The sequence below is a fragment of the Apteryx mantelli genome, chromosome 2 (assembly GCF_036417845.1).
Source record: "Apteryx mantelli isolate bAptMan1 chromosome 2, bAptMan1.hap1, whole genome shotgun sequence".
Taxonomy (NCBI): domain Eukaryota; kingdom Metazoa; phylum Chordata; class Aves; order Apterygiformes; family Apterygidae; genus Apteryx; species Apteryx mantelli.
This window is the reverse complement of record NC_089979.1, coordinates 123,589,320-123,603,376: the sequence shown is the minus strand read 5'-3', so window position 1 is coordinate 123,603,376 and position 14,057 is coordinate 123,589,320. Positions and strand designations below refer to the sequence as shown.

Below are 14,057 nucleotides of genomic sequence, written 5' to 3'. Positions count from 1 at the left end.
TGTTGTCTTCTCCTAGTGTACTCTGTAGAGTAGTTCCTTGTGTGGAAACACTATAGAATGGAAGAGCAAATGTCATTAGGATGGATTCTAAAAGCAGAGCCTAAGACAAGCAGGAGAAGATATGGCATAAAGGAGGGCCTGATGAAGTATGGGCTAGACAAGTGGTCAGTGAGGTGGACTGAAAACTGGTTGAATTGCCAGGCTCAGAGGGTTGTGATCAGTGGCACAAAGTTCAGCTGGAGGCAAGTCACTAGTGGTGTCTCTCAAGAGTTAATACTGGCTCCAATACTGTCTAACACCTTCCTTAATGACCTGGATGATGGGACCAAATGCACATTCAGCAAGTTCACAGATGATCCAAAACTGGGAGGAGTGGCTGGTACAACAAAGGGCTGTGCTGCCATTCAGAGGCACCTCGACAGGCTGGAGAGATGGGTAGAGGGGAACCTCGTGAAGTTCAACAAAGGCAAGTCCAAAGTCCTGCACCTAGGGAAGAATAACGCCCTGCACCAGCACACACTGGGGGCTGACTAGCTGGAAAGTAGCTTTGCAGAGAACCTGGGGGTCCTGCTGGACAATATGTTTTTTGTGGCAAAAAGGCCAAGAGCATCCTGGGCTGCATTAGGCAGAGTGCTGCCAGCAGGTCAAGGGAGGTGATCTTACCCCTCTATGCAGCACTGGTGAGGCCACATCAGGAGTACTGTGTGCAATTCTGGGCTCCCCTGTACAAGACAGTAACTTATTGAGTGAGTCAAGCAAAGGGTCACAAAGATGAGTAAGGGACGGGAGAATCTCTCATATAAGGAGAGGCTGAGAGCTGGGACTGTTTAGCCTAGAGAAGAGAAGGCCCGGGGGAAGATCTTATCAATGTTTATAAACATCTGAGAGGGGGTAAAAAAGATGGAGCCATACTCCTCAGTGGTGCAAGTAACAGGACGAGAGGCAACGTGCACAAACTGAAACACGGGAAATTCCACTTGAACACAAGAAAACACTTCTTTACTGTAAGGGTGGCTGAATACTGCAACGTGTTGCCTAGAGAGGCTTTGGAGGTTCCATCTTCAGAAATAATCAAAACCCAACTGGTCACAGTCCTGGACAACCTGCTCTAGCTGTCCCTGCTTGACCAAGGGATTTGGGCTAGATGATCTCCAGATGTCCCTTCCAACCCCAACTATTCTGTGATTCTGCTGCTTCCATTGATGATGATGCTCTTTCACTGGTCACTATCAGCACTTCCACAGGCTACTGGCTCTTCAAGGATCTCAGCACATTATCTGCTCTTCAGGAAGCAGCCATTAGTTATCATCTCCTATCATGCACCTTTTAAATTGGCTTTTAATTTAACTCAAGTTATCTATATATTAAGTATGAACCTATGCTCCATTCTCCACCAGAACTGCATGTTCAATTCCTGCTTCGTATCTTTAAATTTTGTAACTTGCTGCATATCCTTTCAACGTAATATTATATTCTGTGCAGACAGTCCTTCATTAATCACCTGATGGACTACAGACTTCTTGCTTATTGGTCTACTCTCTAGTAGCTTATCAGTTACACCTTCAAGCTCCCTTAATGTTAGTTGCACAGCTACAGTAATCAGACTTTGAATTTTGCAGGTCCGCATAGTATTGCTTTAGCCTATGGAGATGTTGGATTGGGGGAGGGGCAAGGCAGGGGGGATGACTTTTTGGTGACAGGTCTAGAAGCTTTAAACATTCCTTCAAACACTGGAGGAGAAAAGGTAATCCATTTTCCTGAAAAAAATCTCAGTTTGTTGCAACTCAAGCATAAGGCAGGAAGTGCCTACTTTCCTTCAAGGCTTTAAAACTGGCAAAATCTCAGCAAGAAAATGAACTGCTGAGCTGACCTAACCACCTATTTACACAAAAGCATATCTCTGTTAAGAATATCCTGTTTTTCCTTACCATACTTGGTTGAGATCACAGTTTCAGACTCAAGGTTAAATATATGTTCTCTGTAAACAATCTGCCCTTCTCCTCACCTGAGAAATGAGTCAGTGAAAGAAGGAAAGGAAACTGGAGGAAGAAAAAAAAAAAAGAAAAAAAAGTAGAGAGGAATTACAGAAAGACCTTGGGTCCATGGAGATGGACTAGAATGAAAAGTTCAAACCCCGACAGAATGTTTTAGCAGACAAGCAATCTCGACTTTTCTGAACTACAGAATGCTTTTAAACTTAACCAATATCCTGAGATATTCAGCTTTCTTTGAACATCTTCACATTTTATGACTGTGAAAAAAACACTTTTCCGGCCCCCCTTCCCTACCCCCAATTGCCAGTTCTTCTGAGAGTCCCTTCTCAGTTCTTAACACCAGAAGAGAAGAACACCTCTCCCTTCCAAACCAAAATATACAGTGGAAAGAACCTGATGTTTAAGGGGAAGATTTAGAAACAAACAAAAGTACTGAGATGCACAAGGAAAACAATTCCTCTGATAGTGTCAGCTATCTTAAGACTGTTTCACTGAGTCACTCAGCAAGTCTTTAGGTGAGTAGAAGTTAAAGCTTTTTACTTACATCCAACTGCCATAATAAATACTCAAGTAAGAGAGCATGATTCAGACAGACTGCACCAATGACCATTATTTTTCTTCACAAATCAGCTTCTCTTTCCTTCTGTCAGGGTGAGTAGGCTATATATTTTTTGCAAAGAGATCAGTATCAATCTAGCACTGGTTATGTTGCTACTGGAAGGAAATATCTGAAGATCAGGGTCTAATGCAGGAGATACAACCTGTTTTCTTGCTTGCTAGCCTGCTATATTATAGCTCCCTGTAGGAAATGGCATACATCACCTACACGTGTGGAATACCTACCAGCATAAGGCTTCTACCAAAACACAACCAGTAAGTGCTAGGCTCTCCCTCTATACCTCATGAGCTCTTCCCTTGAGTATTGGCTAGTTTACCTATTATATTAATCTTATCCTATTAATAGTCTCCTACTAAGACTTACCATTTATTCGCAAAGACTCAAGGGGAGCAGGGCGCAGGGGACTTAAGGTAAAAGCACGAAGAAGAAAAGCAAACAGGGCTACCAAGGTTGCTTTTTGTATGAGTTGCTTCCAACGATCAAGAGCCACAAATTAGAGAAGCAAAGGAAGGACCTTGCAAGTTCGAGTCAATCCTGGATGGCAACTGGCTGCCAGCCAGCCAAGCAGGAAGCACACTGTTGTACCCTAAGGCACAGAACGCCACACCAAGAACACAGCTTCTGAGAAGCTTCTCATGGGAAATTATTCTTGTGCGATTTTATTACAATGATTACCCCAAAATCTGCAAGCCAAGCCATTAGTTTTAGTGATTAAATGTTACTCATAAGTAGATGTTATTCTACGAGCGCTTTTGAATAGCAGTTTTCCTTACATTTCAGAACCATCACTTCAGTGAAGTTAACAGCTATAGCACACAGCTGGAAAGCATATTTTGCTTATTAGCAATTATGGCACATTTGTGAATTTTAAGCATTCAAGAGTGCACCTAAAGGGTTGCTAGTCATTACATCAACATCAGCAATTGCAGGAAAATTCTATTAGTTTACCGCTGTATGCCATACTACTGATAAAATTCATATTTTAAACTTTGAGTAACATTAGCCTCAGAAAAGAAAAGGCCACACTGCACTAGAACCTTAATTATACATTTCAACATAGCATACCTTTATGGATGGGGAGTCATCTCTCAGCATGTGTGCTCGCTAGCATATATAAGTGGATCCTTAGTTGCTCCTTCCCCCCCCCCCCAAATCATCTCATTCCACCTGGGGAACACTGAAGTTCTATAAACATACATACAGCCATACAAGGGTAGCTCAATATGTCACGTTACTTCTTCAAACATCAGACAGATATTAACAGTCCTTCCCTTCCTCAGCAATCCTCACATTTACTTCTTTTCACCCTCCTCCCAGTTAGCCACCTGGTTCATGGTGTCCAAGCGTAAAACAACATTTTATTACTATCACAGCCAAGATTATTTTCATAATTTGGGAGACCACTGAGCGAGAGCAGAACTAGATTTGCTTTTAATTGCCATGAAGTATGCTTTTAATGACTTGAAGATGTGCCCTGGAACAACATCCCATTTTATTCAGAGGAGATATTACTTCCCCATCTTAGTCAATTCCGCTCATGTTTTCTGAAAAGCAAGTGAGCTGTTCCCATTAACACTATCTAATATTGCAATTCCCGGACCATCTGGGAAGCCTTGAATAAAGCGTGCCCCTATGACTTGTGATAAGTCACTCGGAGACAAAGCATTCCCAATCCACCCTGTTGACTTCTCCCAGTGTCACAAAGCCCACTGTCAACTGCTTTAAATTGACATCATTAACTTCAGAGCACTGAAGTGATTCAACATACCCAAGCCCAGTTTTGAGCCAATTTATGACATGCTACAATATGACTGAAGAGCAATTATACAGCAACTTTTCCACAAATTCATGTGTTTTGTGGCCGCCAGTCTGCATCTACTAGTAAAACTGTAACTGGATAAGAAGGGAACTCTGCTGGGGGGGGGGAAAAAAATACAAGTTGTCATCCCAGAACATAATAAACTGACAGATTATCTGAAAAAACAATCTAAGCAGTATGTGCAAAAACATGCGCTAATGTTTCCTGAGCCTGTTCACTACAGTGACAAATACATGCATCAAAAGAAAGAAAACCACACCCACAAACAAACAAAAAATAGTTACAGCTATACATTTAGTAGCTATAATACAAAAATATATAAAAGCATATGCCTAATTCAGGCAGATATTGTTCAGTTTAGCCTGTTGGTTGGAATGAAATGTTAATAGACATCTTGGTTATTAGCTGTATTTTAAAAGCTTATTGGCAGAAGTCAGGATTGCAACCAAGAAGCCAAGAGACAGACAAGCAGCTGCTTAAAAGCATGGGTGTAACACATACAAAGTTTCCAAAGAAACTCAGAACCCGAGTTCTGAACCATTCAGAACCTGAAATCCAAGGATTACAGAAGGAAATCATAGCAACATTTAGCAAAAGCTGCCAGAGATCAGATCTCTGTTACAATAACAGATGAGAGCTCTGGGGCTTACTACTTTATTTGTTACAAAAGCAAAATGTTTCCTGTATTCCTTGCTGTAGCATGCAGCACTTCAGGAGTCACACAGGGATTTGGAGATTGCAGTAAGTCCCTCCATGAATGTGTACAATAATGTAAACTGAATGGTACACTTAAAATGCAGGACCCATTTCTATGTTTACTTTCTTCTGGAGGGCATTCACAAGTAAGTAGTTTCTGTACTTAATATTTGAAACCTGGCTAGCCACCTGATATTACACTGTCATCTATTACCACCGAGAACATTCAAAAGTACTGTCAACTTAATTTAATAAAAACAGCATTTAAGTGTGGGTTAACAAAATAGCACACATACTTTGGGAGCAGTAAATCCCATTATAAACAGAGCTGCAGAAGGTTAATGCACCTTGTCGCATTAGGAGTTTGCTGTGAGTAACGCTGCTGCAGCAGCCAGCCAACCAGAAGGCAGCGCCGAAATTAGGGCCACTAAACCAAAAGCCATGAAATGTGATACTCTAATCTAGAGAAACGATTTACAGAAGTACATTTTCTTTAATGCTTCAGTTTCAAACTGTTGACTCTAAATTGAAACTGCTGTAATATTTGTGCTTGAATTGTGGAAGAAATCAGCCCTGCAGTTTTTCAAAAATGCAGATTGATAAGTATATATTATGCTGTACTCTATAATATTTTATACCAGTTAGAATAGTTTAATTGTTTTATACACAAAATTAAATGACAATTTTGAAGGCACACAAAAGTTGGACACACTATTCCCTTCAAATTTCACTTCTCTCAAGCTCCTTTGTAAACTAAACATTTACTTAAAATTTAACGAAATGCTTTAACAACTATGAATGGTAATCTTAGCTTGTCTGCAATTGGTTAAGAAAATAAATGCTACAACAGTCTCCTGATTTGGCTCTCGTACACATCATATTATCCCTAATTTATAAATTGTCATGTATTAAGTTGAGTGATTGAAAATGATCATCTTTGCACGTATTCAATTACTGCTAAAGCTACAGGTTGAAAAAAAAAATCTTAATAAACGAAGCCATATTTGCACCATTAACATTTCAGATTTGGAATCAAAAAAAAAAAAAAAAAAACCCACACACGGAAATAATGAACCAAGTTCATTCCTAACATAACTCCCAGGGACAAACAGTGTAATTTTAGTAGAACATTTGCTCTGATTCCCATAGCAACCTCAGTGCTCCCTGCTGCTATATCTGTATTCCAGGATGACTCGACTTTTGCATGAATACAAAAATCAAATATACAGAATAAGTGTAAGCTATGTGCACTCTTAGTGACCTCAAAAATACTGCAACAGCAAGGTAAAGATTCAGAGAACACTGAAAAGTGTTCAACTCCTGCATACGTGACTTAATAATTATTGCTTTATGATACTAGAATAATGCAGATTTCTGTCAGATTTTCTGATACTTCCAGAGACTGAAGTATCCCATTTATCCCCTAAAGAGGCATGCTTTTAATTGATCTCATAGTACTAACTTGAGCTAGAATAAACAGCCTTAGGGGATGACACTTTTATAGACAACTCAGATAGCTTTAGAAGAGACTGCCACAGAAGAGACTAGATGGCTTCCTCTGTTCTTATATTGTGTAAATTGGCTTCTTGTCTACAAGGAAAATGATGGAAAAAATATTTCTCTAGACTTCTTCCATTTAATTTCTCTAAATTTCTATGAATAATAAACCATTACTATGAGTCACTACAAAACATTCTTATATTGCCAGTTTTCACACTCTATCAGAAGTGGGAACACTGTTACAGGTTGTACTCTAGTCAAACCTTCTCAACCAAAACAAACATCATTCCAAAATGAAGCGTGCCACTTATTTCACAGGATCACAGAATAGCTGGGGTTGGAGGAACCTCTGGAGATCATCTGGTCCAACCTCCCAACTCAAGCAGGGTTGGCTAGAACAGGTTGCCCAGGATCACGTCCAGTCGGATTTCCAGTATCTCCAAGGAGAGATTTTCTTACTAAGTTTTGGCTGCCACTGAATGAGTGTGATGCAGCCACTTGGCTTTCAGCTAATTTTAACCACCTACAGTAAAGAATTCTGCAAGTATAACCCTTTTCTCCTGGCAATTTGTGATAATAATAAAATACATAGTTTAAAACAACAGAATGCAATTTCAAGACCACACTCACTTATGTTACCATAAAAACTGCACAACTTACTAAAAATCACTTGAAGGCAATACTTTAATGATAAGCTACACCTGAATAAAAGAAATAGGACCTTGAATAACCCTGCATAAAGTGCAACACCGAGTATGCCAGCTCTCCCAAATTAATGTACGGTCAATTGCAGTTTTGATATTACACTCTATAAATCCATATGGACTGGACTATTAACATCAAGTTAATATAAGCAAAAATATCATTTAAAGAACAATATTTTGAACAGGAAAAAAACCTACATTATAATGAAAAGTAATACTTCTGAGCACCTTTGCAATTAGATACTATGCAAAAGTAATTTGACTATTGAAAGTTAAGTTTTTAAAGCAGTGCAAAAGCTCCACATTTGTGCTCAATTTTAAGATTACCAGCAAATTGAAAATAGGCAAAGTTCTACTTTCAGAACTGAAACACTTACTGTAAGTATCATTTTGGGGACCCACATAGTTGTTTTTTCTGCCTTCATAAAATTTTGCACATCAGTATGGTTCTAAACAAACATCTTTGCTATCAGTCTTTTTACACTAAAATTCTCTGCTCTACGTTCTCTACAAAACAAATTTAAATCAGCCAGAAGAAAACAGAAGAAAACAACCTGTTGTTTATTCTTACTATCAAACAGGAAAAGAAAAGAACAGAACAACTAAGCATTACAAAAATATCGCTGCAATATGTAAAATATAGGAGCACATCTGTTCCATTTGCAACACAGATGCACTTCACTTTTTGCAAACAACACTGTCAAATCAAGACAAATTGGTCCAGAACTGAGCAGCAATTCCAGGTTCGACATTTTCCAGGAATATTTTCTGAGCTACCAAAGACCATAAGTCCCCAAGTGAAGGATGTCCCTTTTGCAGCATTCCTGTTTTGCTTTAACATTTACCTTTCTGCAGCAACATCACATTACAATATATTGCAAGCTCAGTAAGTAACCAACTCCCAGGCTTTTTCTGCAGGGATGATACTTAACCACTTATTTTCCGTTTTACTATATGTTAGTATTTATTTCTTCCTTCCCAAATGTTCTTTACATCTGTTGATTTTTGCCTCGTTCCAACTTACAATCATCGCAAATACTACATCTTTCTTTTAAATTACTTTCAGACTTGTACAGCTTCATATCACAAAGGTGCCACAGCTCCCACTGATTATTTTATTAATAGATTATAGATGAGGCAATCTCTGAATTCACCTGCTCTGAGAGCAAATACACTTAGTAATGTAGAATCAATTGGGGAGGTTGGGGGGGGCGGGGGGTTCTGATTGGCAGGCAAAGACATGATATACCCATGAAAAACAGACAGACACAGGTTTTCTACAATATAAAGAAAATGTGGGTGACAGATTCAGACAACATGCTTTTCACGGCAAGGAAAAACTATTTTTAATACAATGGAGAATACAAGGGAAGCATTCACTTTTAATGCTGCTACAATAAAAACCACGCAGTCTTCACTAGGTTGTACAATTTGAGTCCTCATTGTGAGCTGGGGCTACTAAGATAATTTCTACAAATTCTTACTATAAAAGTTCTCAGGTTATAAAACATTTAGGAGGTATAAACTTAAAAGCAGATTCTTGATACTGTAACTATTAGAGGATTGGGACAGAAATTTTAAATGCATATGATAAAAGAATGCTTTAAAACAGCTGGTTTCTCTGGTAAGGGAGGGAGGGAGAAAGGGACTATTAAAGAATAGCAAGAAATTCAGACAAAGCAAAAATAGTGAGATGAAAGATAAAAGTGAGTTCTGTGAAAGTCTGCAGTAGCACTTTAGTTTAAAAATTCTGTACTATTTTTGTTGCCTAGAAGATGGACTTAAATTGGTACTGTATATGAGTTAGACTTTTTAAACCCTAGTAAACATACCTTGAAAAGAACATATACTTTGTTTGCTTTCGATGAGTTTAAAAAGGACAAAGCATTCTTCCATCACAAGGCCAGCAATAGAAACTAGACAGAGTTAAGACCACAGCCATATAGAAACAAACTGCTGAGTGTGGGGAGCTGTGTATCCTTTCTTATTCAGACTTACCTGAGTCTTTTTTCAAGTTACATTTAAATACTTCAGTACTCTCTTACCAATCTGAAGGGATTTGCGGCATGTAGTTTTAAAAGAGCACTCTTCCAGTGTTGTGGCACCATTGTAAAGTCTGGGAGCTGTGGCCAACCTATTCCAACTTTTAAAGCATGGACGCACAGTAACGTTAAGAATGGCTTAAGAAGCCTGTATAGGCCATGCTTCAAGCTGAACCAAAGCTAAAGACAGCCTTTTGCTCAATGAAGGGATCAAAACAAAGCAGTAAAACAAACAGAGTAGGAAACAAAGAGAGCTTAACCTGTCATACTTTGCTTGCTTATTCTAAAGCAAAATAAACATTTTAAAGTTATAGCAAAACATCACATGATATCTCCTACCTCTCTGACTTCGTGGAGTTGACCAGAACGCTGGCTCTTAACTCTTCGGGCAGCTGCAGGGGATTTGTGATGCGTGATGGTAACAACAGTTGGCCCGCTTTGATTCATATGTTTCTGGCCACTAGGAGACGCAGAATTAACTGTCCCAGGTGGCAGAAGAGATGAGCTTCTACTTCGTGAAGATGAAATGTTCTAGAACAAACAATGGGATGTTGACTTTTACTACCTTTTAAAAAGTACCTAATTTACAATTCAGGCTACAGATTTGCACTGTTCTACTTCCCTCACAAACCTGAACATGGAAGTCTAACTGTGCTCAGGACTCATTTATTCCTTCTGAACCATCTGCATTGCTCAGCAGGGATCTTCTTGGAAGTGTTGCGGCTATCGCTTTGGTACAATACACTCCTACATATTAACGTGATGTTGATAAGTTTGTACAACCATATGTTTTAGGAAATATTAGGAATGATTTTGAAGATGGATTAATAACAAGGCCAACACAAATAGTTTTTATGAAGTCAGTGACCTATAACTCAAACTGTTTAGTATGAGCAGGAAGCATAAATAAATCTTAACGCTTTCACCTGATTAGCTTCTGAAACAGTTGAATGCAACTCTGCTAATGTTCAAGAGGCATCAATTTTAGAAGGCCAATCCAAATACCAAGTAAACATTAAGCTGTGCTTTTGCTTCAAACATTAAGCTGTCAACACATTTTGGAGTAAGCTTAGGATGTAAGACAAAATAGGCTACAAATAAATTTCCAACAGTATCTGCAACATGAACACTCTTAACATGCAACCAATAAAATGGGAATGAATATTCAGGAACTTTTGCTCTTCCTATCTAATTGTTTATCAGTGTTGCCACTTCAGTTTGTTTACTACAACCCTCAAGCCTGAGTTATCCTGAAGAATATCTTTAGGACAGCTGTTCTCAAACAAGCTGAGGGGTACACCACAACAGTATAACATATCTTATATAAAAGAGCATGACAGTTCTGCTCTTCTATTTAAACTGTTCATCATATCCGTAAGGTTAAAATTGAAACAAAGTAATTCTTACCTCATAAAACAAACCACATTATAGAGCAACATTTATTAGAACTTGAAGTGAGGTAAATATATATAGCACTATGGGTGAAATACCAGGACCCTAATTTTTCTTTCCTACAAACTCTGCACAAGTAAAGATGGCAGCCTTCAAAATTACTAAGAGTTACTGTGAAAGTGGGGAATTCTTGAGTGTGTCTGCAAGTACACAAAAATGTTACTTAAGAACAATCTTTTTACCCTTTACAGATGGCTCTCAAACTTCACAAGTCTGTAGTAGTTTCATTAAAAGGCTTTAAATCCAAAGTGGACAAGTTCCAATTAGCACCGGATTAAACTCAGGCAGGCATTATGCTAAAGGCCATGCACACACACACGCACACAGAGCAGGGGGTGGAATTTGTCAGAAGAGCACAGGTTGCCATTTTTTAAATTTGTCTTGTATTTGAAACAGCCTTGCTTAGACATAATTACAGGTGAAAATAACAGCACCAGAGAGTCAGAGAGAGAGGTATTTGGGGAGAAGGGGCTGAAGGGAACTGTGTGTTTTAATTTCTTTTTTAAAATAGAAGTTTCAGAGAAATGGGCTATCCCTAGTATATCACAGCAAAATATATGTCCAGATATATATATTTTTTTATACTGACTAGCATCAGAATAGTTCTAAATGAAATTTAGGGTGCAGAGGAAGATCTTAAAAAAAGAGAGAAAGATCAACATTTCTTTTTCTTCCTGACTCAGTGAACTACATAGGATTAACAGGTATCTTGTGCTGAGAGGGGAAGGAGAGGACTCTAGGAGAGGCTCGCTGGCAGTTTATGTTAGTTTAATACAAGTTATTTTGGTTTGGGAAGGAAACCTTCCAAGAATCACTGACATCCTACTATCTTGCAGACACGGTACTAACAATACCACTGCTACCTTCACGTATTAAAACTTATCACAGAACTCAGACAAACAGAAACAGTGTAAAAGAGTGAGTCTAGTCATTAGTTTTGCTTGAAGGAAAACAACATTCTGAAAAGTGAAGCTGTATTATGTTTCAATTCTCCTTTGGGGGAAAAATAAGTTACACATCTGCAAATAACAAAAGTAATATAAAACAAATACTGAAGAACCCACGTACTACTTCTGTCTAAACACAGAATCATGAAGAAAATTTCAGAGAGATTAGCTTTCACAGAAAATATCTGTCAAAATAATCTCATTTAACTTGCACAGTTGGAGACCAATGTTAGTAAACTAACCTGTACGTATATTCTAATTAATATCTCTGTCTGTGATGTTGTTTTGTGATTCAATACTACTTTCCTTCAAGACAATGTTTCTCAAACTGCAGCAAACTGTCTGCAGCTGACCCTTGGATGACAACAGGCTCAACTCGGAAGTGTTCCCAGACACCTTGGCTGCAGCTTGCACCTCACATTTTTTCTCATCCCATCACCTAACACATGGCATACCTTTCACCAGACCCCACTTATCCTTGGGAGTCATGAATTTTACCATGGACCGTTAGCACAAAAGTTGAGAATTTTTTCTTCAAGTTTGCAGATGCTAAGAAGTTAGCCTTTTTCCCCCCATAAAGCTAACTGCATTTTTTCATTTAATTGGCTTTGCATGAGAAATAAGGAAAGCTTACATTCCCAAGAAACAGAAATACCCATCGTTTCAGGCATCCCTATTTTAATCTAGATAAGATTCTTTTATAAGACTTGCTCTAGTTCATATCACAAGTCACTGGGCTACATCACCTACACTCCCAAACTGTGGCATGAGGCAGAACAAAGAGTTTGTGGGACCACATTGCTTTGAAGGTGGCTTTTAAATAAGTTTTATAAGGGCATGTAGCAGCTCACAAGAGCTGTTGGTGGACAATCATTTAGGCTATGGAGCTTGGAAACCAGCAGACAAGAAGAGAGAGTCAGGAAAACCAGATCATCTATAGTTTTAGTAGCACATGGCTCTCGACAGATTCCAAAACTAATCCCAAACTAGAATTACATCAGATGGCCAACAGCAAGGGGGTACTGCTAGAGTAGCACTGGGAGACCCCAACTCTCCAGATATGTGAGTTCATGGCACAGCAAGGGCTCCGTAGATCAACACTGAGACATGAACGTGGCATTCAGCAGTACACCTTGCCCCACAGCAGTACTACATAACCTCCAAGAAGAGATCATGTCTGCCTGTGAGCCTCTCCTTGAGTCCTCTTCTTCCCTTCTGAGCACAAGATACCTACCAATCCTACGCAGCTCAAAAATTTTCAAGTCAGAAAGACTGGCCAACTTGAATTAGCACATGCAGCCACAGTCTGTGCCAAACATCATAGCAGAATACATTGATATGAATGGCTCCTATGAAAGTTTTCCTCATCTCTTCATTTTCTGTCCCTTCCTACCTTCCTTCCATCTAGTCATCCAGTTTTTCTGATCTGTGTGCCAGAAAACTCCACCAGCCCACCACACAAGTCCTCTGGCATCTAATTTGGGATTATTCTTTACAGTATGTCTGTAACATACAAAACCTGAATGAACTCTGTATTAGGACCTCTGGCTACCCATGAGGTTCTCCCTAGGCAAGTCTCTAAGATAGATTCAACCAATTCCAGCTTACGTATAAGTCCTTCTGTTCCACACCATCTGACAAGATTGTTACAAAACTTAACAATGACTGAAATGACACAAGACTGCAAGGAGCTGATGCCAGTAAGGAGGAAGCACTTGAAGATACAAGAAGCAGCCACCTAACAAAGTGCTGGAGAATGTTTGCAGGAAGCAATTTCTACAACCACTCAAAGCCTTTGGAAGTGGGGCCCCACTAAGTGGCTGAGGAGCACCAAACCTGCCATAGAGAACTGTAATGACAGCAAAGCACTGTGCCTGCTCAGCCCAAGGACACAGGGACAGCAGCTAAGTCCTTCTGCCAACTTCTGCTGCCACTTCAAGAAGAGACCTCTTTTGGAACTACATACTTGCACCCTCACGCACTTTGGAATTTCAAAATACATTGTCAACACCTATGTCCCAGCCAAATACTTGACTCTTCTTTTGCAGAACTTTTTCAAATTAAATACTGGGAATGACAAGCATCACTTTTATATTTAGACACACAGCTGTGCAAAACCAAAAAATTCCCATTTTTTGTTAAAACATTAAAATCGGTGTTATGTTTTCCACAGCTAACAAATATCCAATTATACAATCACACTACAAAAATTGTTAAAATCACTTCCCCAGAAAAATCAAAGTAAAGACAATAACTGTGGGATCTTCATTCCTAGTCCCCTGCT

At 39.1% G+C, this 14,057-nt stretch overlaps 1 protein-coding gene across 1 annotated transcript in view; it reads right to left on the bottom strand.

The window, feature by feature from the left end:
• OSBPL10 (oxysterol binding protein like 10) overlaps nt 1–14,057 on the bottom strand; it is a 125,455-nt gene that overhangs the window by 64,379 nt on the left and 47,019 nt on the right. Inside the window, exon 4 of the mRNA XM_067291466.1 lies at nt 9,714–9,905. Within this exon, the coding sequence (XP_067147567.1) occupies nt 9,714–9,905 (192 nt within the window). The remainder of the gene's footprint in view (nt 1–9,713; nt 9,906–14,057) is intronic.